This window comes from Panthera tigris, chromosome A2 (genome assembly GCF_018350195.1).
Source record: "Panthera tigris isolate Pti1 chromosome A2, P.tigris_Pti1_mat1.1, whole genome shotgun sequence".
Lineage (NCBI taxonomy): Eukaryota > Metazoa > Chordata > Mammalia > Carnivora > Felidae > Panthera > Panthera tigris.
In genome coordinates this window covers 57526714-57553259 of record NC_056661.1, presented here as the reverse complement: position 1 = coordinate 57553259, position 26546 = coordinate 57526714, and the positions used below count along the sequence as shown (strand labels likewise).

Sequence of the window (26546 nt, the reverse complement as noted above, 5' to 3'; positions counted from 1 at the left end):
GAGTATACCTGGCTCGGAAATAAATTCCAAACTCCCCATCTAGCATACCTTGCCCCACCCATTATCCTCCAACGCACATTAAGTCATATTGTTTCCCTTCATATAGCCTTTGCTCCAAACAGGACATTTTCCCCTATAGATCTTTAGGCAGTCACACCGCCATGCCTTGCTCACAAAGGTTTTCTCAACCTGGCGCACTCTCCTCCCTCATTTCTTATCGGCAGTATCCCTCAAGGCGTGGCACAAAAGCCTCCTCCGGGAGGCCCTCCTGGATTCCCTAGCAGGCCAGACCATTTCCTGAGCTGCCCAGTTCTTCTCTGACCCTCTGTCTCTCCAGGAACTCCTCCCATTCGTCCTGAGATTGCAGGGACCCGACAGGAATCATTTCTGGGACCCTGTGCCCAGGGCAGGCCTCCGGGTTTGCTAAATGACTCAACAAACGAGGGTGTGCCGACGGCCCCACCAGCCGGGTAACCTAGTAGGAGTCGGGCACTGAGGTCTACGCCGGGACACGGCTCCTGATTAAAGGAGGTTACGCTCTATTCATTAATTCAGAATTATAAGTGCTATGAAGGGTATAGAAGTGACCTGGGACTTCGCCTTGCTCACAGGGTTGCGGCGCAGACGGGTTCTACCCTTTGCCTCAGTTTCTCCATCAGCCGACCCCGCCCTCCTCCCCGCCCTGTCACTTTGCAAGGTCTGAGCAGCCGCAGGTTCCCAGTCCCGGCGTGCCCCACCCCACCCCGCCGGCGGGCACCCTCTTCCCGGCAGGCCCCGGGAGCCCCGCTGTATGCCGGGAATTGTGGTCTTGGCGGAGGCGGTGCGGCGCCACGGCGCGTGGCAGGAAGCGGAAGCGGCCTGCGACCCGCCCCCGGCCCCGCCCCGCGCCGCGCCGCGCCGCTCGCCGCGGTGCTAGCACTGACGTGTCTCTCGGCGAAGGTGCTGCGTTCCGTAGCGGGCTGGGCCGCGGGCAGTGTCACCTCACTCGGAGCGGAGCGGAGCAGAAGCGGGACCCGGAGCCTGAACAGCCGCCGCCATGGCGAGTGAGTCCCTCGGGGCAGCCGCGGCAAAGCCGGGAAGGATCAGATCGCCCTTCCCCTCACCGGTCCGGGCGAGCGCCCACCCACCGGGCCCTCCCGGGTCCCCTCAGAACGAGGCCCGCGTCCCCTGGCCCCCTCGGTGGTCTCCGCGCGCGGTCTGCTCCCCTAGTCCCTGCTACAACTCGTGCTGGGCGGAAGGCTTCCCCAGGGAGCGCAGGAGGTTTTTACGTGCCCTAACTCTGCTTTTGTTTCTCCCATCAAAGTCAAATTTCTGGAAGTCATCAAGCCCTTCTGTGTCATCCTGCCGGAAATTCAGAAGCCGGAGAGGAAGGTAAGTTCCCCGTATCGCCGTCAAAGAAGGTTTCGTGAAACTGGGCGCTTGAAGTTTACAGTACAATTAAAAATGGCTTCAACACGCCAGATGGAAACTCTGTCTCCTGTTCCTTCCTCCTGGAGTGTAGTTGTGTGTACTCCTGAGCTTTGTCGAAAGGTGACCGGGTTGTGTGGGAGTTTGCACCGAAATCAAGTCGTGCTTTATTTGGAGCATCTCTAGGGAACAAAGCCTTCGGTTTGCTCTGTCCCAAAAAGGGATCTCGGCTGTGAATGTATAAGGCCTCAAAAGCCTCAGGATACTCGGACTGGGTTACCCACCCTTCCTTCTTCACCTCCACCAGGAGCACTTTATGGTTGGTGTTTTCCTAGGAGAAGATCTTAGTATGCATGTGCTAAAAGAGGCCAAGAGCGGTCACTTTTCCCCGTATAGATGAGTTTGTATGTAGACTGTCACAGTATTGAGGGGGGAAGAAGGCGTTTTGGGAACCCTACTTTTTACGGCAGACACGTTAAAGATAAAATGTGGAGAAGATAAAAATGTAGACCCTTTATCAGAATTTCTGCTCCTGCACAGCGACAGCCCAGGATAGCGAGTGTGGCCACTGTTAGTAAAGCTGTTAAACAACGAGAAAGTTTTATTTAGATTCTTGCATTGAAAAGAATGAATAGTGAAATATTTTTGTTTTTAGATTCTTTCAGACTGTTGCTCATGCATTCACGTGTACGTGTGTGTAATTGACAGCAGCGTGGACACTTACTCTTGGAGTCACCTTTTTTTTTTTCTTAACTTACAATCATTTTGTGTAAGAATGCTCCATATGCGTGCTGCCTTCAGGGGGCAGAATGTAAAGGTGTCCCCTCCACCCCACCCTCCTGGCCAGGTAGAAAGGGTATGGCTCTGGAGGCCGACAAGCTTCGGACCTACCCTTCACAAACCTCTTAAAAGCTGTCCATCCTTGGCCTTGTGACTAAGTGTGGTAGATGGAGCAGTGGAAATACGTGCCGGGAGTAGCAGTGGCTCAGGAAGGATTAACGGTGGAAGATGTGGTTTCTGATGGTGGTTTTAGTGGAAGAATAGAAGTTTTTTTGAGGAGAGGAGAAGGAATTCCAGGCATAAGGAATATATGGTGTGCAAAGACCAGGAAGACGAGCAGGTGGGAGGGTGTTAGCTATAGATCCGCATTGCTAGAACATAAAAGATGGTGGGGAGCAATGGAAGGGCCAGATGATTAGAAACTTGCTCTGGAAGTAGGTAGAGAGGAGAGTGGTCTAGAGGCTTTTGCAATAGAGGGTGTGTGGGGTGGGCTAGGAGACAAGGTTTCAAGAGGCTATTTCAGTGGTCAAGTAGATAGGACTGGGATAAGTGCTTTTGAAGTTTTGCTGTTGAATTTGGCTGCGTCCAGGAGAGGAGACTTGGTTATTAAGAAATGAGGAGTCGGGGCGCCTGGGTGGCTCAGTCGGTTAAGCTCTGACTTCGGCTTAGGTCATGATCTCACGGTCCGTGAGTTCGAGCCCCGCGTCGGGCTCTGTGCTGACAGCTCAGAGCCTGGAGCCTGTTTCAGATTCTGTGTCTCCCTCTCTCTGACCCTCCCCCGTTCATGCTCTGTCTCTCTCTGTCTCAAAAAAATAAACATTAAAAAATAAAATAAAAAAAAAATGAGGAGTCTTCTAAAAATTATCTACTCTTTTTTTCCCTTAAAGAATCATTTCAGTACAAGTATGTTGCGTTCCTAGTTAGCCTGAAGGGATGTCGCCTTCCCTTGGCCTAATTTCTTGGTGCAGCGAGGTGCCAGGTGGGCAGGGGAGCATTCTCAGGAGGAAGAAGGTTCTGGGAATTCAGCTCAGCTTCATGTGGAGTGTGAGACACTGTATGCCCATCACCTTTGTGCTGCGACCTCGTTGGGGCCTGCCAAAAGGGGTAGTCCGGGAAGACCGCAGCTTCTGTTCAGACCAGAAAGCCAGACTCTGACTCGGAGCTCGCTTAGGCTTGACTTCTCTTCCCCTCCGGTTGAAAAGTAGGTTTTCAGAACACGATTCTGTTCACTTAACACTGTTGCTCGCAAAGTATTTTCCCTATCAGAATCCTCAGCTCACACAATAGTTATGGTGTTTTTCAAACCCTTTGAAACCTTTCTTGCAGTATAGGCAGCAAGTACTAGGGATGGCAGTTGTAGAGGCAGAACACCTGGAAAAGCTACCACTACTTACTACTAGAGGGACCTTGGGGTGGCGGGTTCTAAACTCTTTAATGATACTTACAAGTTATCTATGAAATGATTCCTAATAGTCACCTGTCCTACCTGTGTACCCAAGGAAATGTGAAAAAGTCTTAAATAGGTGCCATTAGTAGGCAGTGAGTAGGTTAGAGGTGTCTTCCCCCCCAGTATTGTTTATTACACTGTTTTACCCTTAATTCATAGCAAATACACTGTTGAACGATCACAAATTGCAAATTAGTTACCTACAGAATTGCAAGATTTTATCAATTACAAAAGCTTTTCGAATGAGAATTGAATATTCACTGGTTGTAAGGGCGAGTCTGGTTTCGAAATCCCTTTCTGGAATCCCTTTCTGTCGCAACAGTCTTTGATCTTGGGTCTAATCCTATAGTGTCAATGCTGGTGGTTAAGAGCACGGGTTTTGCACTCAAACTCACTTCAGCTGTGGGATTTGGGACAAATTAGCTTTCCTAAGACTCCGTTTTCTCATACGATAAAGACGATAATGCCATGTGGTAAGAGGATCAAATGAGATAGTACATCCGAAGGTCTCTGAATAAGTGTCTTGTACGTAGAAAGCATGCAGTACACGTGCTTATGTTTTATGTTTGGCACGTAGTTTGGAGTGTTCAGCGCTCACTTGTCTGGTGAACCAAGAAAGGGGTCCGAGTAGAGGTCGCGTCTATTAATTTGCTTATGAAAATACCTTCGTGCCTGAATTCATCTTCTTCCATTACAGATTCAGTTTAAGGAGAAAGTGCTGTGGACCGCAATCACCCTCTTTATCTTCTTAGTATGCTGCCAGGTAAGCACAGCTCACGTCCCAGAATTGGAGTGGGGATGAGAGCAGGCTGGGGCTAAGTGTGCTGACTCCTTCTCTCCGCTTGTTTCCAGATTCCCCTGTTCGGAATCATGTCTTCAGATTCAGCTGACCCTTTCTATTGGATGAGAGTGATTCTGGCCTCTAACAGAGGTAGGACCCTGGCCACCTGCACTTCCCTGCAGTGTAGACCTGCCTGGCCTCCCTCAGTTAAATGACAGGCTTTGGCTTTATGCGGAATTCAGAGGGCGTCGGGGAAGAATGTTGGCGTGCTGTGCTGAATAGCCTTAGCAAATGCCAAATTCCGCACCGAGGCCTAACGTCACATTCGGAATTGTATTTGAATGCAACACAAAACCTGTACTAACAAGATTAGTCTAGGTCGTAGAGGATAAAAAAGCATGGAAGAACTAGAATGTGTTTTAAACAGCTGAAATGGCGACATTTGTACCAGTCTTTCTCCTGTTTTGATAACATTCTTTGGACTATGTCATTTATTTCCCGCAACATTTTTTTTCGTATGTATAGGTTACATGTATGTGTCAAAGAAAATACGTAACGGTGTTTTGTGTACTTGAACCCATTACCTATGGGGGGAGGATTTTGAACACTTATGTTGATACTGCTTTTGATTAACTCATTTTTTAAATATAGTTCAAATTAAGTTCAAATCCCTTGAAAGCGTAGCTCATTTTAGCATAATGGAAGTAGACGTTTATTCCCATCTAGATACAGTGGTACAGACCTTCTTTCCAAACTCTAGGAATTATTTGAATGTTATCCTGTTTTTATTAACTGATGAAGAGACGAACCTTTCTTATCTCTGTAAAGCCAGAATGAATCTGTTTATGGTGAATTCAAATGCATTCATCTGTTTAAATGCCACGTGACTTCCTAAACAGAATAAGATGTTGCCTGACAGACTGAATGGAATGAATTGAATCACACTCTCATCATTGATATTGGGGGATTATTCTCGAAATTAACTGCCGCTAGCAAACTGAAACACATTGTATACGGTGTTCACAGTCGAATTTTGTTCATTCAGTTATTAATAATTGGTTGCTTTTCCAAGCTCATACTGGCTGTATTTTGCCTCCCCTTTCCTTCAAGGCACATTGATGGAGCTGGGTATCTCTCCCATTGTCACCTCCGGCCTCATCATGCAGCTCTTGGCTGGTGCCAAAATAATTGAAGTCGGTGACACCCCAAAAGATCGAGCTCTCTTCAATGGAGCCCAAAAGTGTAAGTGAGGTTTTGGGTAATGTTCAGATGTCTGTAGTTGGGAATTCAAATTTTCTATAAACAGGTTTACCAAAAAAAAAACAACAACAGGTATTTTTGTACGAGGTAACCTCCTTGGCCCACCACCTTGTTAGGCTTTGTTAGTGAGAGAGAGCACTTGGATGGGTGGGATGAGGCAGGGGAAAGCAATGTCACAGGCCCCAGACACCATGTGATCAAGTGGAAGGAGTGGGGCTTGGAGGTCTCACTCTTCCTTACCACTTACCACTTCGAAGGAGATGCTTCAGAGCTGTTGTAAGAATTCAGTTGAACAGTGTGTGTAAAACCTCTCAGTGCCTGGCACACAGTAGTTATTCTACAAGTGTTGTTTTCCTTCTTCTGGGAGTTTGAAAGGATTGAACTTAGGGGAAAAGGATCCTCTCATTCCAACTCTGCTATTTCCTAGCTCTGTGGCCTCGCACAAAGTTAGGTGACAGCTCTGAAGTCTCAGTTTTTTCATCTGTAAAAGTAAGGAGAATATTGGTATTTGCTTTATGGCAAATAACGTGTTACTAGTAACAGTGAGTGGGCCTCAGAATTAACCACATTCAGCCTCTGAAGTGTAATGTGTTAACTAGGAAACGACGTTTACAGTTTCCTCTGCAGCCGTATTTTCTTCCACACCAGCATGTTTTACAGATCTTAAGTTAGGAGGGTAAGTGACTGAACAAGAAAGACTAAGCCAATTCAGACATGTCAGTTTCAGACACAAATCAGGATTGAAAAGGATATACATAAATATTTTTCAAAAGTACAAACCAGCTGTTTTCTCTTCAGTCTTGGACAATTTTTTGAAATTTTTCTGTCTTAAGACTTCAGTTTTATTAGGCACTTTTAAAAAAGTCCAATGGAAACTATATCTGATAGGTACTTTGAAATAAAATTGTATTTTATGTGCAAACTAAGCAGAAAAGGGAAATTGAGTCCCAAACCCATTTGGTTTTGTGGAACCAATAAAAACAAATGGATTCCATTGTGCCTAACAATGGAGTGTCATGAGGTACAAGAAACAAACACGTCTGCATACAAAAAGAAAAGTGTCTTAGGCCAGAAGACCTTTGTGGCAGAGGAAACCGGTAACTAAATTGATGGCACTGTGAAGTTTTTCCTTAAAAAACACATGAACTACAAACTGGGAAGGGGTCACTTTATCCCAGAGTTAATACTCAGTGTTTTGGACTCAGACCCAGATGAGCCTGGAGAGGGCCCGGGCATGGACTTCAGTTAAGGAGCTCTCCCAAGCCCCAGCGACCTACCCTGAGTTCGGGTGCTTCACGTCAGCACCATCATCAAATCAGGTGTCTCTGGATGACACCTAATTCCAGACACCCTGATTGCCCGACACCTTTTTATCAAGAACTAGATTTGTCACGTTTCAACTTTTTCTCCTGCCCTCACTGAAAGGAAAGTGAATTTAGGAGAAGCTGAAATTGACGAGCCTGCGTGCTTTTGTTAGAAGGCATTTGAATTACCTTGTGCTTTGGCCATGGGGCTGTTGAGTGTTTCCTGGACCAATCTCCGTGCAGGCATTATCCATATTCTTCCTCTCCACCTTCGTCTTTTGCTGTGCCTGGCACAGAGTTGGTGTTTAGTAACTGTTCTCTCCTGGACCATGCAATGTCCCACTTTGAACACCGTTTTCTTTTCATTTCCAGTATTCGGCATGATCATTACTATCGGCCAGTCCATCGTGTATGTGATGACAGGAATGTACGGAGACCCTTCTGAGATGGGTGCTGGAATCTGCCTGTTAATCACCATCCAGGTAATTGCTACTCTGACATATGCCCCCTTTTGAGTAGTCCCTCACACGCACTTAGACTTCCCACGTGACAAATCTGAGGCATGCCTAAAATAAGCAGGAGAGGAAGCCAGAGCCCCTGTGTTGGCCTTTCTGAGTTCGCCAGAGGAAGGCTGTACTCTCCGAGGCCTACTCTGCCTTTAGCATTTATATCGGGGAAGGTCGTTACTGCAGAAGGAGAGAACTATGCCCATGAAGAACAGAAGTGCGTAGTCTGTTTGGGTTTTTAATTTTTTTTTTCTTTTTTTAATTTTCACAGCTCTTTGTTGCTGGCTTAATTGTCTTACTTTTGGATGAACTTCTGCAAAAAGGGTACGGCCTGGGCTCCGGGATTTCCCTCTTCATTGCCACTAACATCTGCGAGACCATTGTGTGGAAGGCGTTCAGCCCCACCACTGTAAACACCGGCCGAGGTAAGGGTCCTGGCCTTCTCTGGGGATGGGGTTCAGTAAAAAGTACCAATGTGCGCAAAGCAGGAAACAGTAGTCCCCCTCCTTCCAAGGAAAAATTTTCGGTTTTATACATCTCTTCTGATTTTTCTCTGTGGATCTGCAGAGTTGTTTTCGTTGGTTTGGTTTGCTTTGGTTTGGTTTAGAGTAACTTCTATCTGTAGAAATTTTTAAACACAGATAGGTTTGTGCTCATAAACATACGTAATTTGCCTTTTTCATGTGAGCGTTTCATGGACATTTGCCATGCTGGAATAAATAGCTCTGGCTCATTTTCCTTAGCACAGTATGAACTTGTGTTGCGAGGCTAAAGCAACACTTGTCATAACCAGTTTTTTTCTGATGGGCACTGAGGTTGTTTCCAGTTCCACTGTTGTTACAGCACATCCACACACATTCATCTTGACGTATCTTGGTAGTTGCTCACAGCGAATACGTTTTTAAAAATGAAATTACTGCACTTGGTCATGCAAAGGGCAGTTTTGTGAGAGAGGTCTGAACTTGGAGCTTACCGGGGTTTAAATCCTGGCTGTTGCCGGTAGTAGTAAGTGGCCATGGGTGCCAGGATTAAGTGAGAAATAACATGAACTCAGGGATATGTGGCTCAAAGTAGGTGCATACTGCATGTCGGTGTTCCACGTTATACCTATAAGGAAGGGAAATCTTGTTACAGGCAGTGTTTTTAACAAAACTTTCTAAACATTTAGGGAAGTATGACTTACTAGAAAAGAAAAATCAAGTTTTTTTCGTCACTAAATATGCTGTTCACTCGGAAGAGTCCCATGAGAAGTCAATATTCATGCATATTTGAGTATTTTTCTTTGAACTGACTGCTGGAAACAGTCCCTGGCCTCCAGAGACCACATGGTCTCATTTGTGAGACTGAAAGTAGGTCCCTGGACAAATGAGGGCCACTTGCATCCCATAGATTACAAGGAAAAGAGTGTAACTGGACATAGGAAATGTCAGAAGGGCCTCAGAGAGGAGTGGACTTGATTCCTCCCTGGGCACTTCCTGGAATTTTAGGAAATTCAGGGCAGATTAGGAGAAGCTGGAAGGTGGGAAGGAGGTCAGGGCTTTTCAGGAATGGGTGTGAAAAGGCAGGACGGTGAAGGGATAGTAGAAGCCACCAGCCAGGGCTTTCTGGCCACTGTGCCACCCTCTATTCAGGAGCAGGCCATGAGGCACTGAGAGTTGGGGTGTGGAAGGAATGATTCACCCTGGACTGGGGGAGATGAGCAGAGAGCAAAGCCAGGGAGCTAATCAGTCCTTCAGCTTTGATGAGCCAACCTGTCGTAGAAAACATTGAGCGAGGGCACGAGGAGAACAGCGTGTAAGAGGTGGGACAATGGAGGTTCTTTCGAGGGTGATTGAAAATTGTGAAGCAAAGTCAGGTTTGTTTCTGGTTTTAAAATAAAAGTGTCATGCTGTCAGCTGGTAGTTTTGGGACCGAGCTGGAGAGACGATGCAGCCAGGAAGGGTCACTCCACAGCCACGTGTGTGGGCGGTGAGTGTCACCGTGGGAGCCATGGGGTGAAGGGAACAGGAGAGGGGGTTCATGAGGACTGGACCCTGGAGGAGGGCACAGGTCACAGAGGTCACAGGACTGAGAAGGCAGCATGGCAGCACATCTGAAGCTCTATTGGGCACATGGAAATAGGTTACTTACTGTGACCCTCTCAGGTCTGGGAGAATAGCCACTCCGTGGGCAAGTGGGGACAGCACAAATGGGATTAGCAGGGACCATGCAGGTACAAAACTGCCTGTGCCCTCGAAGTGACACTTCGCCCTTGGAAACCCAGTCTTGTTCCCAGAGATTCAGCAGGTAACGAATTTTGAGAAATGATTGTATTAAAAATTAGGAGAACTACAGCTTAACCCTAGCATCACCCTTCACTGAAAAAGTATTGGCCAGGCATCTGTTAAGGACCAGGCGCTGTTCTAGGCACTGGGAATATGAAGGGAGCCGAGTACTATGTAGGTTAGGTGTTGGGACAGGTACCTTGGGGAAAAACAAGGCAGAGGAAAAAGATGAAATGCCAGGAAGGTTGTCGCAGGGTTAGTCTGGGTGATCAAGAAGATTCCCCCACCCCCACCATGTCCATCCTCCCAACCCTCCGTTGGAACAAAGTCCTTTAGAGGGGAGGGAGCCCCGTGACTGTGGGGGAAGAATGTCCCATGTGGAGGGAACGAGCAGCTACAAAGGCCCTAAGGTGAGAATGTAGCCGGTGTTCCAGGTCAGCTGGCGCAGAATGAACAAGGGGGAGAGGAATCAGAGTTGAGATCAGAGGTGTGGGGGTGGGGCAGTGTTGACAGAGGGCAGAGGGTGTTCCCCCTTCCTGGGCAGCTGGGGTGTCCTCTGTGAAGTAAGCGCTTGTCCTGGCTCCAGCTTTAAGATCCCTGAACTCTGCCCTAGGAAGATGGGCCAGTCACATGACTGAGGACGGCATCATAAGGTGAGGGGAGGAATTCCTGACAGTTGGGAACAAGTGTTGCTTCCATAGAAGCCACATCCAGAAGAGGTCAGTGGTGATGCCCATTAGATGGTTGACCTAAAGTGTCGTCTCAGAACGGTCCAGGAGAAGCCAGAGGGAGACGTGACGTGTGGCACCAGTCACCACGCGTCAGAAACGAGCAAACGCTGTCGCAGCACAGGACCAAGGCGCACCACATGCCACTGTTCCCAGTACCCGCTACCAGTCCTCGGAGACCGTGGCCTGGATGTGGCACTAGCTTTGTGCATGAGTGCCAGACGTCTGTCACAGGATAGTTAGACTGTCCTGGGTCAGCAGTGGTCAGTCACAGTAATGCAATGCTCCCGTTTCTGGCGTTAGCTTTTGTGTGTTCAGTTTATGTAAATTTCCTGAAAACGTATACACTCCTAGGCCCTGCTGCTGCCCCGTGCACCCAGGCCCTCTCACTTGCCCCTGTGCTGCCTGCTGCTCAGGTCAGGTGCCCACACTTGCTCTTTTCCTTCGGTGTCTGGGTAAGCTCAGTCTGCCTCGGGGCCTTGGTTTCTTGGCCCTGTGACCGGGCTGCCTCCTTCCACACCCTCTCAGGGTAAGGCGTGAACTCGGATTCGGATCCGCCGTGTGGTAGGCACACGTGTGGTCCTTTCCGCTCAGCTGTCTGTGTAGGGAGCAGAGTCCGAGCCCCGCCTTGTCAGGGCCAGCCTGCTCCTCGTGCTGCCTGGGCGTCTCCAGGAGGAGGATCTGACAGCTGGGAGGCCACTCTGCAGTGGAGACCGCTGCAGCGGGAGTTCAGCAGACCCTGCTGATGTGATTTTGTAATCGATCATCATGCCAGGCATCTGGTAGCCATTGACTCCTATATGTCGAAGATTTGAGATCAGTTAAGTCAAAAAGTAGAATGGCCCATTTCTGCAGGTTACAGAATGAGAGAGGTGTGAGAGAACTCTCTCCCTGTGGTTATAGGAGCAGGCACTGCGAATGGTAGGGCTTACTCTTTCTGGCTACCAAGATCCTCAGAGCCAAATTTAGTTGGTGGTTTGTTTCTTTACCACATGCGTCCTCTCCTTCGCCAACAGGAATGGAATTCGAAGGTGCCATCATCGCACTGTTCCATCTGCTGGCCACACGCACTGACAAGGTCCGAGCCCTTCGAGAGGCCTTCTACCGCCAGAATCTCCCCAACCTCATGAATCTGATCGCCACCATCTTTGTCTTCGCAGTGGTGATCTACTTCCAGGTGCGTCCAGATCCGGCCATGGCGAGTTTTGATGGACTGCATTTAAGTTTCAGAGCGCCTTGGTGTGCGTGTCCCCCATCCTCACCCCGGGGTGGCGCACATCCCATTACGACGCACTGAAATGAGATGGCGTTTGAAGGGCACGCATTCCATGCGAGCGGCACAGGTTCCTCCCACTGAGTCAGAACTTGACTGCGCTAAACACAGTTTAGGCAGAACGTTCCTGAAATCGTGTTCCCTTGGGTCGGGCCTGTCAGCAGACAGAGAAGATCTATCTTTAAGTTCTTAGTTCAGGGGAAATGAGAAGTAACCAAGCTCTAAAACCTCGTCTGTGTGTTACCCGAAGGTTGTGTAGTAATTGCAGGCAGTAGCCTCATCTTGGAAAAGGCCTTCCTCTTACCTTCCAAATTATCAGTCTGTGTCACATGCGTCTGCACGAGGGACTTGAACTGCTGTTTCCTGTTCTGGGGTCAGATTAATCTTTTTATTGTTTGATTGGCTGCTTTGTATTCTGGTATTTATTGATAAGGAGGGACAACAGTTGAGGAAGCAGTCGAAAGGGTATTTAAACCAGGCAAATGCTTTTTCTGAGGGCTTAACAGTTCTGGTCCTTCAGCTGAGACTTAGAAGCCTCGTTACTAACAAGTGCATTTATTGGGGGCTTGGCAACTACTTGACTTGGAGCGTGAACATTTTATTTGAAATCGTATGTATTCTGAGCCCTGTTCTAGGCACTGGGAGTTTGTGAAAACAAAAGGAAAGAAACCCTTTCTCTTCTCAGGGGTTTCAGAGGGAGAGGCTGAATTCCTAGAAGAGCTTAGCTTTTCTGTTTATGATCAGAAATGTCCTAAAAGGCTGTTGTGGGGAGTGAGGCAGAGGCCGTGGTGGCCACAGAAAGCACAGGCGAGGGAGGCGCCCCCGGGACTCAGGCGCACGTCTCTCCGGATTCTCTCTGAATCCTGCAGAGAGGTGAATGTGACGTGCTGGACTTTGGTTTTTGACAAAAGTGGGATAATTTCACTCTGCTGGGGTTTGGTGCGTGTTTACGCCAGTGTTTCTAGGAACCTTCTGTTCAGGTGTCCCCAGGTGGGGAGGCGGGTAAGGCAGGACCACAAGAGCCCCGGAACCCATGCTCCGGGCCGGCTCTCTCGAGGCTGTCCCCGGCTGCACCATGCCGGGCCGTCCTGGGCAACCGGCCGGATGAGGCTCTGAGGGCCATTTCGCTCCGTTTGGCTCTTCAGGGCTTCCGCGTGGACCTGCCCATCAAGTCGGCCCGGTACCGAGGCCAGTACAACACGTACCCTATCAAGCTCTTCTACACCTCCAACATCCCCATCATCCTGCAGTCCGCCCTGGTGTCCAACCTGTACGTCATCTCCCAGATGCTGTCCGCCCGCTTCAGTGGCAACCTGCTGGTCAGCCTCCTGGGCACTTGGTCTGTAAGTACAGCTGCTCGAAGCAGTCTGTGTCAGTGCTGTGGCAAGTGGCAGTGTGTGCGTCCATGTGTCTTGCTCTTGACCAAATATGTCACCCAGAGGTTTTTCCTAATCGTGCCTTTTACAAATTCAGCGCGTTAAATTTTCTTGTCCATGCGTGAACCACACTGCGGGCACTTGAGCAAAACTGCCTTCCGTCTGCTCGGAACTATTTGTGTCTTGATGCTAAGGTATGACAAGGTGGCACCCATAGGTTTTCCGCATATTCTTTCCAGGATACTTCTTCCGGGGGTCCCGCACGTGCTTATCCGGTTGGTGGCCTGTGCTATTACCTGTCCCCTCCAGAGTCTTTCGGCTCCGTGCTAGAAGACCCCGTCCATGCCGTGGTGTACATAGTGTTCATGCTCGGCTCGTGTGCGTTCTTCTCCAAAACTTGGATTGAGGTCTCGGGCTCCTCCGCCAAAGATGTGAGTAGAAGTTACAGTAGGGTGCTGGACAAGCGGTTAAATGGGGAAGCAGTGGCCGTCACCCCTTAGTGGCATACAGAGACTCCACTCCTCACCTCTTCCTGAGAGAGCGGCCTGTGAATGCCCGCACACCCCTCGTCCTCTTGCGGGGCAATTGTGAAGCGTTGATGGCCAGAGATAAAGCCCAAAAGTAAATGAGCACTCGGTTTGGGAAGCTGGAGCCAAACTGTGGGACTCGCCTTAGCAGCAGGTGTCAGAGTTACCCGTGTGAGCGCTGAGGGGGGTGGAAACGGAAAGCGGTGAGGGCCGAGTGCCGCCAGGAGACCGCTGCCTTCCCTTCAATTTCAAGTTTAGGGTTTAATGTTGTCTCTTTGGTGGGCGTCACGCAGGTTGCAAAGCAGCTAAAGGAGCAGCAGATGGTGATGAGGGGCCACCGAGAGACTTCCATGGTCCATGAGCTCAATCGGTGAGTACTGGCCCCAGGTCCCCAGACTTTGTGTTTGTGGTTTCCTTACACACTCAGCATCCGGATCGGGCTTAGGGACTTCGGGTTTATTAACTCTTACCCTTGGGTAACGGGATAGGAAAGACCCCTGCATCTGTAACTGTGAGCTTGCCAGCTGCTGGGGACCGGAAATAGAAAAAGTAAGTGCGTGTAGCCCCTCTCCTCGGAGAAGGAGCCACCAGGGAGCAAGGCAGCGGCACACGGCCCCACTGTCACAGGACGGTGAGCTGGCCACTGGGGCACGGGGACCCCACTTATGCTCTGAGTGCAGATGAGGGCCAAGGTGGAGGTGAGGCTAACAAGGCCGCGCAGGGAAGGGGCAGCGCCCCGGGTCCCTTCAGGAAGCTCAGCGCTGGAGGCAGACCCACCAGAGGGAGGTGAGGCTGACTGAGAGGCCACTGTGGGAGTTTGGGTGAGCATGGCGGCGCGGGGTCCCGAGTGCCGCAGGGACTTGGGGACATGGAGGAGAGACTGGCTGCAGCGCTTGGTAACCAGCTGCAGGAGGAGGGTGTGGGGGTTCGGGGTCGGAGAAAGCCCCAGGCTGGCCCCTTAGGGTGCTTACACATCACCGTGCTGTCCGCACCCCGTCTTCATAGACAGGCGGTTACAGTGTGAGCTGTCTCTGGGGGCTGCATGGGTGTCTCAAGCTTTTCAAGCCATTAGCCTCTGTTGTGAGTTCTTCTTCCAATGCCTCTGGGAAGCAGCCGTGCACAGTACACGAATGAAGGAGGCTGTGTTCCTGGAAAACTGTTCACAGAATGAGGTGGCCGACAAGGTTTGTCCTGTGGCCCGTAGCTTGCTCACCTCACCTAAAGGAAGCAACCACAGGGGAAGCCAGTGCTGCAAGTTTTGGATTGTTTCCAGATCTCTAGCAGGGCAGTTTTAAGAATTCTCTGAGCCCTCTGCATTGATGTCACTGTTCAGTCATAATAGGTTGCAAGCTACGTGGGAAATTTTAAATTTTCTAGCGGCCACCTGAAAAAAGTAAGAATATACCTGAAACTAATAAAATGTCGTATGTAGACTATATCTTAAGAAGAAACTGGTGAAATGAAATTTCATAGTATATTTTATTTAATCCAGTTATGTCTAGAATATCATTCTTTAACTTGTAGTTAACATAAGAAAAAGCATATTGAGATTTTACGTTCTTGTCTTCAAAACCTCACGTGAGGCCTTTACCATCTCGATCTGGACTAGTCCTGTTTCACGAGCCATACACGGCACTCACTGGACAGCACAGCCCCAGTCTAGACCAACAAGCCGTGACGTAGGTGAAGGTTCAAGGAGGTAGTGGAGTAGCCTGTAAGGAGTCAGGGTCTTGAATCAGAGGTGGGCGTGTCGGATGGCCCGGCCGGGGGACTCTGCATGGTGCCACGTGGCTGACCGGCCCCCCCCCCCCCCCCTGCTCCCCAGGTACATCCCCACTGCCGCAGCCTTCGGCGGGCTGTGCATCGGGGCCCTCTCCGTCCTGGCCGACTTCCTGGGCGCCATCGGGTCTGGAACCGGGATCTTGCTCGCGGTCACGATCATCTACCAGTACTTTGAAATCTTCGTGAAGGAGCAGAGCGAGGTCGGCAGCATGGGGGCCCTTCTGTTCTGAGCCCTGTCTCCCCGGACCAGGGAGAGGGGCCGTGCACGGAATTGTGGGGGAAGGGAACAGCGAGACCTCACCGTGGGGTGCTCATACAGGGAGTGCTGCTACGGCACCGGGACTTTTGTTTAATAATGGTTTTGAATTTCATATTCTTTCATTCCACTTTGTAAAGTGCTAGAATTTTTCCAGTTTGAAATTTTGCTTTTTATTCTGGCATTGGCAGAAAGAACGGTAGAACTGAGGTTTTATTGAGCTGACTGCCAGAGGTGGGGGTGGTAAGTGACCATCCCCAAGTGTCCATGTAACTTTTGTTGTAACCTTTGCACCTGCTCAGTGCCGTAGGCGGCTGCAGTGGTCTGAGCTGTTCCCCCACCAAGGGAATGTCCTGTTGGTTAGAAGCACAAACCCTGTGGCAGTGTCTACGTCGTGGCCACAGGGCACGAGGCTGAGAGCAAATCATGTTTTCTGGAGGACTCACTAGTGAGTCCCTTTCACAATCAGGGGTGGGAATATCTGGCTTAAAACTGTTTTTCTGGAAGACACAATTGTCTTCCTTTTTTATAAGTAGTTTTTTAGGACCAAGCTTCTTCCAAAAGAAAGGGATGGATTTTCCAGAAGACGCTCTTGGGCCGTCTGTTAATTTTTCTGCATGTGCCTGTTGGCTCTTCTCATTGACTGTTCTAGTCGGGCTTTGAGGCTGAAAAGCACAGAGTCGGCTTGGCTCCACCATGTCTGTCTGTAGTCGGTTTGTGTCCCCTGATCGAGCGGGGCCAGGAGTCACCAGCTTTTATGGCGTTGTGGCTGACCCAAGCCAGGTGGACGTTGCATAGAGGTCCCTTGGAGTGATGTGTGTCTGTCCAGTCCTTCTGGTTGTCGCCGGACGGGCCTCCCGCTCACCCCTAGGGAGACGCACACAGACGTGGAAAGGCAGCAGCTTGGCTGTCGCAGCACCGCTGCCTTCCAGGCTGAGGACTTCCTATCATGTTTTTAGCACTTTTTTTATTGTGCCTGGGACCAAATGCATGTAAAGTAAGTGACTAGATGCCACCCGTCTCCTGTCGACTTCCATCAGGACCACCCAGCAGAGAGGAGGACTCGGGCCTCAGATCCATGATGAGATCCGGGTCAGAGGGCTTCGGGTTTTTTGGTGTTTGGGTTTGTTTTGTTTTGTTTTTTTGTAAGTGGCTCCAGTGTGTTTGGAATGAAAAGACTCACAATTATGTCTAAATTAAGTTCTGTTTGCAGTAACAGAGGACCTAGATTTTAGGAATTGGAACCTTTTCTGAGGCCTTTAGGAAGGCTCCTCAGGGGACAGGCTGTGCTTGGCAGCAGGGACAGTAGAGTCAGGCACCGCAACCCTGAGGGGTTCTCACCGGAAGAAGCCCCGGTTCTAAAAAGGGAGCACCTGGGGCCCTGCGGAAGGAGACGCCCCACCAGCAGCAGGCACACAGAGGCCTTCGAAGCACAGAGCCATGGTCACGACTCAGCAGAGGTGACAGGGCCGGCGCCCGTCTGAGTCGGAGTCCTAGGAGACCTCACTAGCAGCGCTAACCAGGAAACAAACCAACCGAGGGACAAAAAGCGACTTGCCTAAAGCCACCCGGCAAGCCAGCGGCAGAACCAGGATGGGCCCGGCAGGTCTGTCGACCCCCAGTCCAGGGCATACCACCATATCACACGTGGCCTTGTCAGACCCAGTCCTGAGCAGAGACTCAATGCCTCCCCGAGACGCACAGTCTGTGCGAGCCCATGCGTGGCAACGCCGGGAGCGCCCGCCTCGTGGGTGGGGCCCCGCGGGGCTCGTACTCTGTGGTCCATGATCATGGTGGGTGGGGGCCGACCCCAGCTTCCAGGGGACTGTCACTGTGGACGCCGTAATGGCATAACTGAGTTAAGGTGAATAAGTGACAAATAAAGCCAACTTTTTACAAGCCACTTGGTCACGTTCTCTTGGTTTACAGTTCCCAGGAAGGCCGGCGAGAGAAGAGCTGGGTGCCCTTCGGGTGTGTGTGAGGTGTGGTTGAGTCCTGGTTTTGCACAGGGTGCCCCAGTCTCCACTAGACGGAAGTCCCTCCCCGGGCAGGCGTAGCCCCTGGGAAACGTGCTTCTCCTGGGGGTGTGTCAGCTGCACGCCCAGGGTTTTGGTGAAGAGAAACACGGGTGAAGTGCCGGGTCCTCCCAGAAGCGAGGGAGTAGACAGGTGTCACCCCTGTGAATGCAGCCCATCACGCCGTACCCATGCAGCGCCCTCCCGCCCTGTCCAGGCCAAGGGGTACCGTTGCCCTAGGCTGTGACGGCAGACATCGCTATACATCCAGCCACTGATCAGCCAGACCTGTAGCTAAGCCAGGAGGGTCTCCACCCTGTCCTGGACCCCAGCATCACGAAGATGGCGGGGGCTGACATGATGACTGCTCCCCTGGGATGGGCGTGTGGAAGTCTTCCCGAGGGATTCCACCCTGAGGAGAATAGCGCATGTTCCCAGGGTGATGTGAGAGGAAAACTTCCCACTTGCCTGCCTGGTTTTGAAGCTGACAAGCTTCTGGATGGTGCCTCACCCCGGACCCTCTGCCACCACCACCGGCCTGGTGCTGCCTCAGTGACTCCCGAGTGACCGGTGGGCAGGACCCTTTCTCCTTAGCTGGGCTCCAGCCTCAGTGTTCCAAGGACAACCTTAGACTTTGTCTTGGAAAACCGATTTCTGGGGCACCTGGGTGGCTCAGTCGGTTAAGTGTCCAACTCTCAATCCCAGCTCAGGTCTTAATCTTTGGGTCATGAGTTCAAGCCCCACATGGGGCTTCACGCTGGATGTGGAGCCTACTTAAAAAAAAAAAAAAACAACTTCTGATTTCTGAGATGGGCTTGGGCCAGGGCAGGATGTCCCTCTGGGACCCCTGGAAGGACAGGTGTTGGAGCCTGACCCTGCAGAAGCCCCCTGTCAGAGCTGGGCTGAGGGTGCGCCCAAGATGGGGTGTGTGGCCAACCTGCCCTGTGCTCCCTCCAGACTGCTGGCTGCCAGAACGGGCTGAGACCCCCGATGGGAGCCAGGCAAGCAGGTAGGGTCCCTGGCTGTGACGTCCAGAAACTCAAGTCAGAGAAGCTCCCACCCCCAGAGAGGCACTGCACCCTCTCTCGCTGCCTGGGCGATTTGGCTGGGCCTGTGACCAGACCGGCCTCAACCTGGGAGCCGAATAAGTGGAGCCCATGTTGGAGCAGCCGTGTATGTGGCTCGGGGTGCCAGGCTCTGCCTCAGCTCACGTGACACCAGGCGGGACCCTTGTGCCAGGAACTGTCCAGCAGCGCCTCCTTCTAACCGCCTGGTAACACCTTCTTTTCCCCATGAGGCTGGTGCTGTGCTAGCCCCCTTACACGTGATCTCATTCGCTGCCCCCCAACCTGGTCAAGGCCTGGGAGAGAAACAGTTTGTCCCCATTTGGTGCAGAAACTGAGCCCAGGGAAATAGAGTGTGACCCGAAGCCACACGGCCACTCTGTGGCAGAGCCGAGACTGAAAGCCCAAGGCGCCGTTCCTGCCCCAAGTTCCTGCTTGGCTGCTGGGCCTGCCCGCCTGTGGGTTCCTCTGCGAGGGGCATAGTTGGAACCAGGCATGGGGGGCTTCGGGAAACCTGCTGCGTTCCTGGGAGCTTTCCCCTGCTGGAAACCTGTGCGGACCCTGCCCTTGGCTGGGCCAAGAAGCCCGTGTATAGTGGGGAAGACAGGTGAGCATCCTGTCTCTGCCCCAAGAGGATAGCCATTTCGTAGGGAAGAGCACAGCTTCCCGACATGAGGCCCCAGGGGTGGGCATGTGACCCCTGTCCAAGGCTCAGCAAAAGCCCTAGTACGAACTATCATATCCACCAGTACCTGGTTCTAGAGAGTCCCAGGAGTGCCCCCTGGTGGCGATGCCCACCTTGCCCCACTGCCCCAAACATTCTGGGACTTTCCATCACCCTGCTCCAGAACCTTTGGCCGGCACACGTCCACATCGCCCACTCCTTTCCATTTGAAGCACATTATCGAGCTCCCGGGGGTAAATGGGGCAGGGGTTGATTCTATGCTCAGAAAGCTCACACACCACCACCCCCCCACCCCCCCACCCCCAGTGACAGGTTCTGCAACATCTGCCTAGCTCCTGGGCTCTCCCCAGTTTCCCTCAGTTTTTGTCTGCCTGACAAACTCCTATTCATCCTTCAAAGCCCAGCTCAATGAAGCTAGAAACCTTGGGATGCCCATCGGAATGGGACTGGATAAATTACAGCCCCTCCCTCCCGTGGAACGGAACTAGGAGAAAAGTCTATATATGGCCTTAGAGGAATCTCCAAGATGTGCCGTTGAGGGAGAAAAAAACCCTAGAAGCAGCAGTAGCATATGTCACTATTTGTATTCTAAAAGTCAGGGGTGGAGCGTCTGGGTGGCTCCGTTGGCTAAACGTCTGACTTCGGCTCAGGTCATGTCTCCAGGTTCGACAGTTTGAGCCCCGTAGAGTTTGAGCCTCTGCTGTCAGCCTGGATCCTCTGTTTCCCCCTCTCTGTCTCTCTGCCCCCTCCCACTTATGCTTGCTTGCTATCTCTCAAAAATAAATAATAAACTTTTTTAAAGGTTGGGGGGGGGGTTAAAAAACACACTGTGCATCAGGAACAGGTCTAGCAATTTCTCATGAATCTGCACCCAGCTGTTCCACTCCCGGGTATTTACGCAAGAGACATAAAAATCTATGTCTACACAAAGACTTTTATGCAAGAATGTCTGGGGCACCTGGCTGGCCCAGTCGGTAGAGCATGCGACTCTTGATCTCTGGGTTGTTAATTCAAGCACATTAGGTGCAGAGACTACTTAAAAATAAAACAATCAGGGGCGCCTGGGTGGCTCAGTCTGTTCAGCATCTGACCTGGATTTCAGCTCAAGTCATGATCTCACTTTCGTGAGATCAAGCCCTGTGTCGGGCTCCATGCTGGACATGAAACCTGCTTGGGACTCTCCCCCTCTCTCTCCCTCTGCACCCCGCCCCCCGGTCCTGCTTTCTCACTCTCAAAAAAATACATGTATTTTAAAAAATAAAAAATAAAAAGACTATATACATCACATGCACGTTCTGTACTGCCATTCACTATTTTGTGAGAATATATTTGCTGAACATTGGAAAAGAGAAAGGCAACTCTAACATTTTTTTTTTTTTAAATGTTCATCACAGCTGATTCATAGTAGCTGAAATGTAAGATTGGGCCAAACAGCCAACGGCAGGTAGATGGACGAGGAAACAGTAGTACATTCATACAGTGTCATCTCCAGGAATCAAAAGAACAGTGATAGCACAGCCTGCACGAATCTGTTTGAAGCGGACTCAAAAGAGTCACAAGAGAATGCATCCACGCTTTTAAGTACTACCTCATTTTTAAGTCTGAGAGCAGGCAGAGATGATCTATGGTGAGAAAAACCAGAACAGCGTTGTTTTTCTCTAGCGTGTTGGAGTCGGCCTGGCCTCAGCCTCCACTGCAGGGAGCCTGCTTGGAGGCTCAGGGTCCGCTCTCATCTCCGACCCTAAGACCAGGTTTGGCCACGCCCCGCGGGCGGGGCGCTGGGAGCAGGGCGGGCGCACAGGAGGCAGGCGCTGTGCGCTTCTGACCGCGCGGGGGCGCTGTGGCTTCGCAGTCACGGGCTTCGCGCCGCGGTGGGGAGGCGGTCAAGACCCCCGGGAAGCGACAAGGGAGAGGGACTGGCACTGTCCTCGCAGTCGCTCGCCTCTGGGATACCGCCGCCCACCGGATAGGCCGCAGCCGGGCCCCTCGCCCTTCCCCTCGCCTCGCCCGCGCCGTGCTCAGCCACCCGGGCTTCCCGCCTACTACCCGCCTCTCCCCCTTCCCGGCCTGGGGCCGCTGCGCTGCCGTCGCTTCCTCTGGGAAGCCCTCCAGACGCCTGCCTGAGCACCTGACTTACGGTTCCTGTCAGTTTGTCAATGGGTGGGTAGGCTGGCGTCTGTCTCCGAGGCTCACCGTCCCAGGCAGCCTGGCTCTTTCCCCAGCAGAGGCCTGGGGACGGGTCACCTCGGTGGGCATCTGTGGACTTTGGCGCTGGCGGTCCGCAGGCTCTTCTCAGTCACCTGGTGTGGCACGGGCGGGGCAGACGGGGTGAACCCAGGACGCCGAGCTGAAGGCGGGTGTAGTGCAGGGGAGCGCGGTGATGCGTGCCCTACAGACGCAGGGCTGGAGAGAGGGCAGGGGCCAGGGAGCTGGCGGGACACCACCCGCGAGCCTTGTGATCTGTCCCCTGGGCCGTGGGGACCTATGAAAGGGTTTTGAGTAGGGGCCTGACTGGTTCAGGTCTGGAGTTTCCAAAGATGGCTGGGACAGTGGGGACAGGCCTGCAAAGGTCCAGGAGGCTGGTGGCCCTGGTGGCAGAGGCCTGGAGGAGTCTGGGAGCAGAGGTCACATTAGCTGTCCCCCCTACTCTCGACCCTCCCCGCGCTGTCAGACCCGCACTCCGCCACCCCCTCGGTGACCCCTGTGCCCCAGTGTGAGAGGGCGGTGTGCTGTGCGCGAGACCCGCTGCAGGTGGCACGGCGGGCCCCTGGGGGCACCCCCGCCGCCGGCGCGTCCCTCCGCTGCGGGGTCCGCGCGCCCGCACCCTGGCGCCCTCCCCGCGGCTGCCCGCGTCCCCATTAATCACGCGGCGCTGACGGCGCCGATCTGAGCGCGGGCGGCGTGACGGGGACGGTGACGGCGGGTGACGGAGCGGGCAATCGGCGGGCGCCCATCGGCCCATCTTATCGCGCCGGCCCAGCCGCCGCCCGCCGCGCGCCGCCCATTGATCGCGCCGGGCCGGGGCCGGGGGTCAGCGCGGGCCGGGCTGGCCTGACAGCCGCATCCATCGCCGCCCAGACGCGCGCTGATGGCGGCACGGGCGGCGCGGCCCGGCCATTAATCACCGCGCCTGCCGCCGAGTGACGGGGAGGGGCGACAGGGCCAGCCGGGCCGACAGCCAGCCCCCGCGGCCGGCCCACCCCTTCCCCACCACCCGGCCCTGCTGCGCGCCTCTCCCCGCACCCTGGGCTGCCCGGTGACCCTGCCCGGGCCTCCGGCTGGTCCCTAGGGGGCTTCTGGCCGCGGGATAAATGGGGGGGGGGGGTGTGGAGTGGGGAGCGCCGAGCAGGTGCGCCCAGGTGGACCCTGCTCTGCTCCTGGGCTACGCGGCCTCCCAGACACCAAAAGGGAGGGCTGACCTGTCCTGACAGCCGCCAGTGCTTGGCTGGAATCCGGAGGCAGCCATTTCTGCCCTCTGGCTGCTCCAGCCCTGGCTGGGCCTCTGGGGGTGCAGGGCCCAGGGGCCCAGTGAGGGGCAGACAGGCTTCGGGAAATTGTGAACACAGGAAAAAGCTCCTGCCTTTGCAGGTTTCCAGAGCCCTGAGCAGGGCTTGTCCTTCTGGGCCTAACAGAAGAGTCCAGCCACCTGGGATTTCTAGGCCTTGCCAAGGGCCTGCTCCTCGGATAGGGAGGAGCAGAGCCTAGCCAGCTTCTGCCTCCCGTTGGGCAAAACCGTGACCTTCTCTTCTCCCAGGAGATAGGGAGGGATCCGGCACTCCTTCTGAATTTTACTTATCTGGAGCGCCCGATGCAGCCACACATCACTGTGTCCCCACATCCATCGATGGGACTCGGCTGCCCTCATCTCATAGATGCGGAAGCCAAAGCTCAAGGACCAGAAGGGACCACCCTCATCGGGACCAAGGGCCTAACCCAATCAAAAACACATCCCTGTGCATCATGCCCCCAGACCCAGATGCTCCGGACTCCCACCTGTCACCTGACCGGGATCCCTCAAGAGCTGCTCGGGCCGGACCAGCTGCCCAGCCCAGGGCAGGCTCTGGGGGCCGCTGAGGACTGCTGGGTGACCAACGTCTGCTGCTTTCCTGGCAGAAGCCTGCTGACGCTGGGCTCAGACATGGGGGCCACCAGGGAGTCCACTCCCCACCGCTGTGCAGCTCTGTCTTGCTTCTTGTTTGCTAACCAAGAAGTCACTTTCTGGTGTGACACCATCTATCTGTTCAGTCCTTAAAAAACGTGATATCCTATGAACCAATGTAGGAAGCGCACCCTAAGAGGTGTGTGTGGCCGGGGCAAAGGCATGTGGGCTGAGAAAATGGAGGGGGACAAGGGGACTTCCCAGACAAGGGACGTTCTGTCTTTCAGGAGCTTTTCCATCTCTCACATGCATCTCTGCATCTCAAGGGCCATTAGCTCCCATCGGGGAGCTGGGATTTACATGCCAACAACTTCCCCTCAGCCACCCAATCAACTTGGGCAAGCCGGGAGGCCCCTAGGAGAGCCTGGGCCCGGGGCTCTGAATATCAGCCGACCAGCCCCCCACCCTGCCTCACTTTAATATTACAACAATTTTTCACACCCGAGCTGAAATAGTGCAAAAAATGGGGCTGCTGTAATTGTTGTTAGATTGTGTGTCAGCCTGATAAGATGTAACAAATATTTTCCTCCCCACCAGGGTCTGTTTCCCTCTTGGTAATGGATGGAGAAACTTCTCATAGTCGGCGAGGGATCGGTCGTAAAAACTTCGCCTGGAAGATTAATGTAACAATCACGGGCCTTGCTGGAAAAAAATAGGAGGAAAATTAAAATAACCCAACCTTCGTACCTATCCAGAACCATCTCCCTTACTGGAGCACAGATGAGGGAGGTGGGCCAGCTCCCTGGGTGGCTCCAAGGCCAAGATACCTGAGGAGCAGGAAGGCTGTGACACCACCCCCCCTCCCCCCCCCTGCGCCCCCCACTCCTCAGCGCTCTGGCCTTGGGTGGGGGGGGGGGGGTTCCCTGAGCAGTGGGGAGGGAGCTGTCCTAACCCAGGCCTGAGAGGTTTGCCAGCACTGCTGCTCCTTAAACACTGGAAAAGGTTTGGGGGCCAGGGGAGGAGGTCCAGCAGGGGCAGAGCCTGCTCTCCGCCTCTGGGACATCTGAGGCAAGTCACTGTCCTCACACCGGACCCTGCTTGCCTCACCTGCCTGGTACAGAGGTCAGATCTTGGAGGCCTCCCCAACAACTCCACACGGAGCAAGGGGTTAGGGGCACGGGTTCAGGCCAGTCTGACCGCAAATCCGGGTTCCACCTCTTCCTGGCTGGGCTACTGTAAGGATGTGGATGGAAATGGAAAACAGTTACACGGGCTCCAGTACTAAATAGCTCTTGCCACACCTTAGGTGTCATTTTTTTTCTAACATGCCTTGAGTTGGGAGGCCAGAGACACAGGCACAAGGTCAGAGGATATAGGCTGCAGGGACAAGGCGCAGCGCTCAGCCCCGACTTCGGGAAGCGTCTCGCCGCCTCCCGCCAAAGCCTTTGTCCTCACCCGCCTTCCCCCCACCGCCCCCAAGCCGCAAGGTGGCACCTCCCTCTGGGGCCAGGCCACTCTGGCAACAGGGACCAGCTGAGGCCTTCTCGGGGTGTGAGTGTGGCCAGGGGACCCTCGGAGGGTTAGATGAACTCCCACACAAGACCTCAGCCCTCCTGCCCTCAGTGTCCCGGATATTTTCAGGTGGAGATCACTCACGGGACAACAGTTGTGCCTGCCCCACAAGGCCCTCATGGCTAAGTGGGATTAAAGCCCTGAATGGATCAACATCCCCATCGTGGTTGGTCCTCTCTCTGGCGTGTATGAGCACGGAGACATGGGGCACCTGGGTGGCTCAGTCGGTTAAGTGTCGACTTCGGCTCAGGTCATGATCTTGTCGTGGTCTGTGAGTTGGAGCCCCGCACCGGGCCCTGCACTGACAGCTCCGAGCCTGGAGCCTGCTTCGGATTCTGCGTCTCCCTCTCTCTCTGCCCCTCCCCCACTTGCGCTGTCTCTCTCTCAAAAATAAATAAACGTTTAAAAAATAAAAAAAGGAGCACGCAGACCCCGCCCGTGTCGGGAACCACTTCGGTGGCTAAGCTGGCAGATGAGGATCAGGCTGGGCAGGCAGAGTGTTGTGCTCATCCTACCAGGCAAGAACATTCCACCGAGGTATCTACCAGGGCTGCCATTTCCCCTTCCTCTCAAGGGGCAAAAGCCCCACTCAGTGCACTAACGTGTCAAAGGGACACAGGAGCCCACCGAAAGAGCTCTCAATGGTCGAAGCCAGACCAGTGTAACAGAATAAGTAACGTGGTATTGGATTATAACCCCAAGTATAGATAAATATCCCTCCCCGATCCACACCGATATACAGGATTGAGTAAACACGCAAGTGGGAGAGAATGGGGGAGAGCAGGTATCTCCCATGCAGAATTCCAGATCATCTCTGTAGATCCCCAGCCCTCGAGGAGGTGGAGCAGCCCCCTTCCCCCCCACCCCACCACTTCTAGGTGGGCTGCACTTAGTGACTCCTTCCGAAGAGGACGATATAGAAGAGGGATGAGACAAAGGTGACAAACATGACCGGAGCCAGGTGACTGCCGGGAACGGCCCTGCACCTCTGTGGTCTTCCACAGAGTGATGGTGAGAAAACCTCAGACAAACGCGGAGGGCTGATCGACACAACGCCTGAGCAGCGCCCCTCAACCTGTCACGGTCGGCAAAATCAGAGAACGGGTAAGAAACTGTCAGAGCCAACAGGGGCTGAAGGAGGTGGGCCGGCTAAATGTAGTGTGGTGTCCTGGGTGGGATCCTGGGACAGACAAGACCATTCCTTAACCCAGAAAATTGGAGCAGGGCAGCACAATGCGAGCCAATACTGGCTCATCAGATGTGACAAAGGAACCACACCAGCACTGTGGAACGTTAACAATGAGGGAAGCGGTGTGAGGCACATGGGAACCCCCTGCACTGTCTTCACAACATTCTGGAAATCTAAAACTGTTCTGAAATACAAAGTTTATTTTTAAAAAATTCAGAGAGAGACACGGCA

General features: G+C 53.0%; 1 protein-coding gene across 1 annotated transcript; it reads left to right on the top strand.

Annotated features, from left to right (window-relative positions):
* Positions 1-487: 487 nt before the first annotated feature.
* SEC61A1 (SEC61 translocon subunit alpha 1) lies at positions 488-17594 on the top strand. The gene is made up of 12 exons (XM_007097376.2): positions 488-1043; positions 1304-1371; positions 4332-4397; positions 4487-4565; positions 5526-5657; positions 7352-7461; positions 7757-7910; positions 11494-11654; positions 12896-13093; positions 13366-13557; positions 13947-14023; positions 15479-17594. The coding sequence occupies exons 1-12, from the start codon at positions 1037-1039 to the stop codon at positions 15663-15665; spliced, it is 1431 nt and encodes a 476-aa protein (XP_007097438.1). The 5' UTR covers positions 488-1036; the 3' UTR covers positions 15666-17594.
* Positions 17595-26546: the final 8952 nt, after the last annotated feature.

Bases quoted from the DNA above. Each gene is read 5' to 3' on its own strand.
- SEC61A1 (XM_007097376.2), top strand. The intron at 7,462-7,756 runs GTAATTGCTACT...TAATTTTCACAG, and splicing joins GCCTGTTAATCACCATCCAG to CTCTTTGTTGCTGGCTTAAT. The intron at 11,655-12,895 runs GTGCGTCCAGAT...TTGGCTCTTCAG, and splicing joins CAGTGGTGATCTACTTCCAG to GGCTTCCGCGTGGACCTGCC.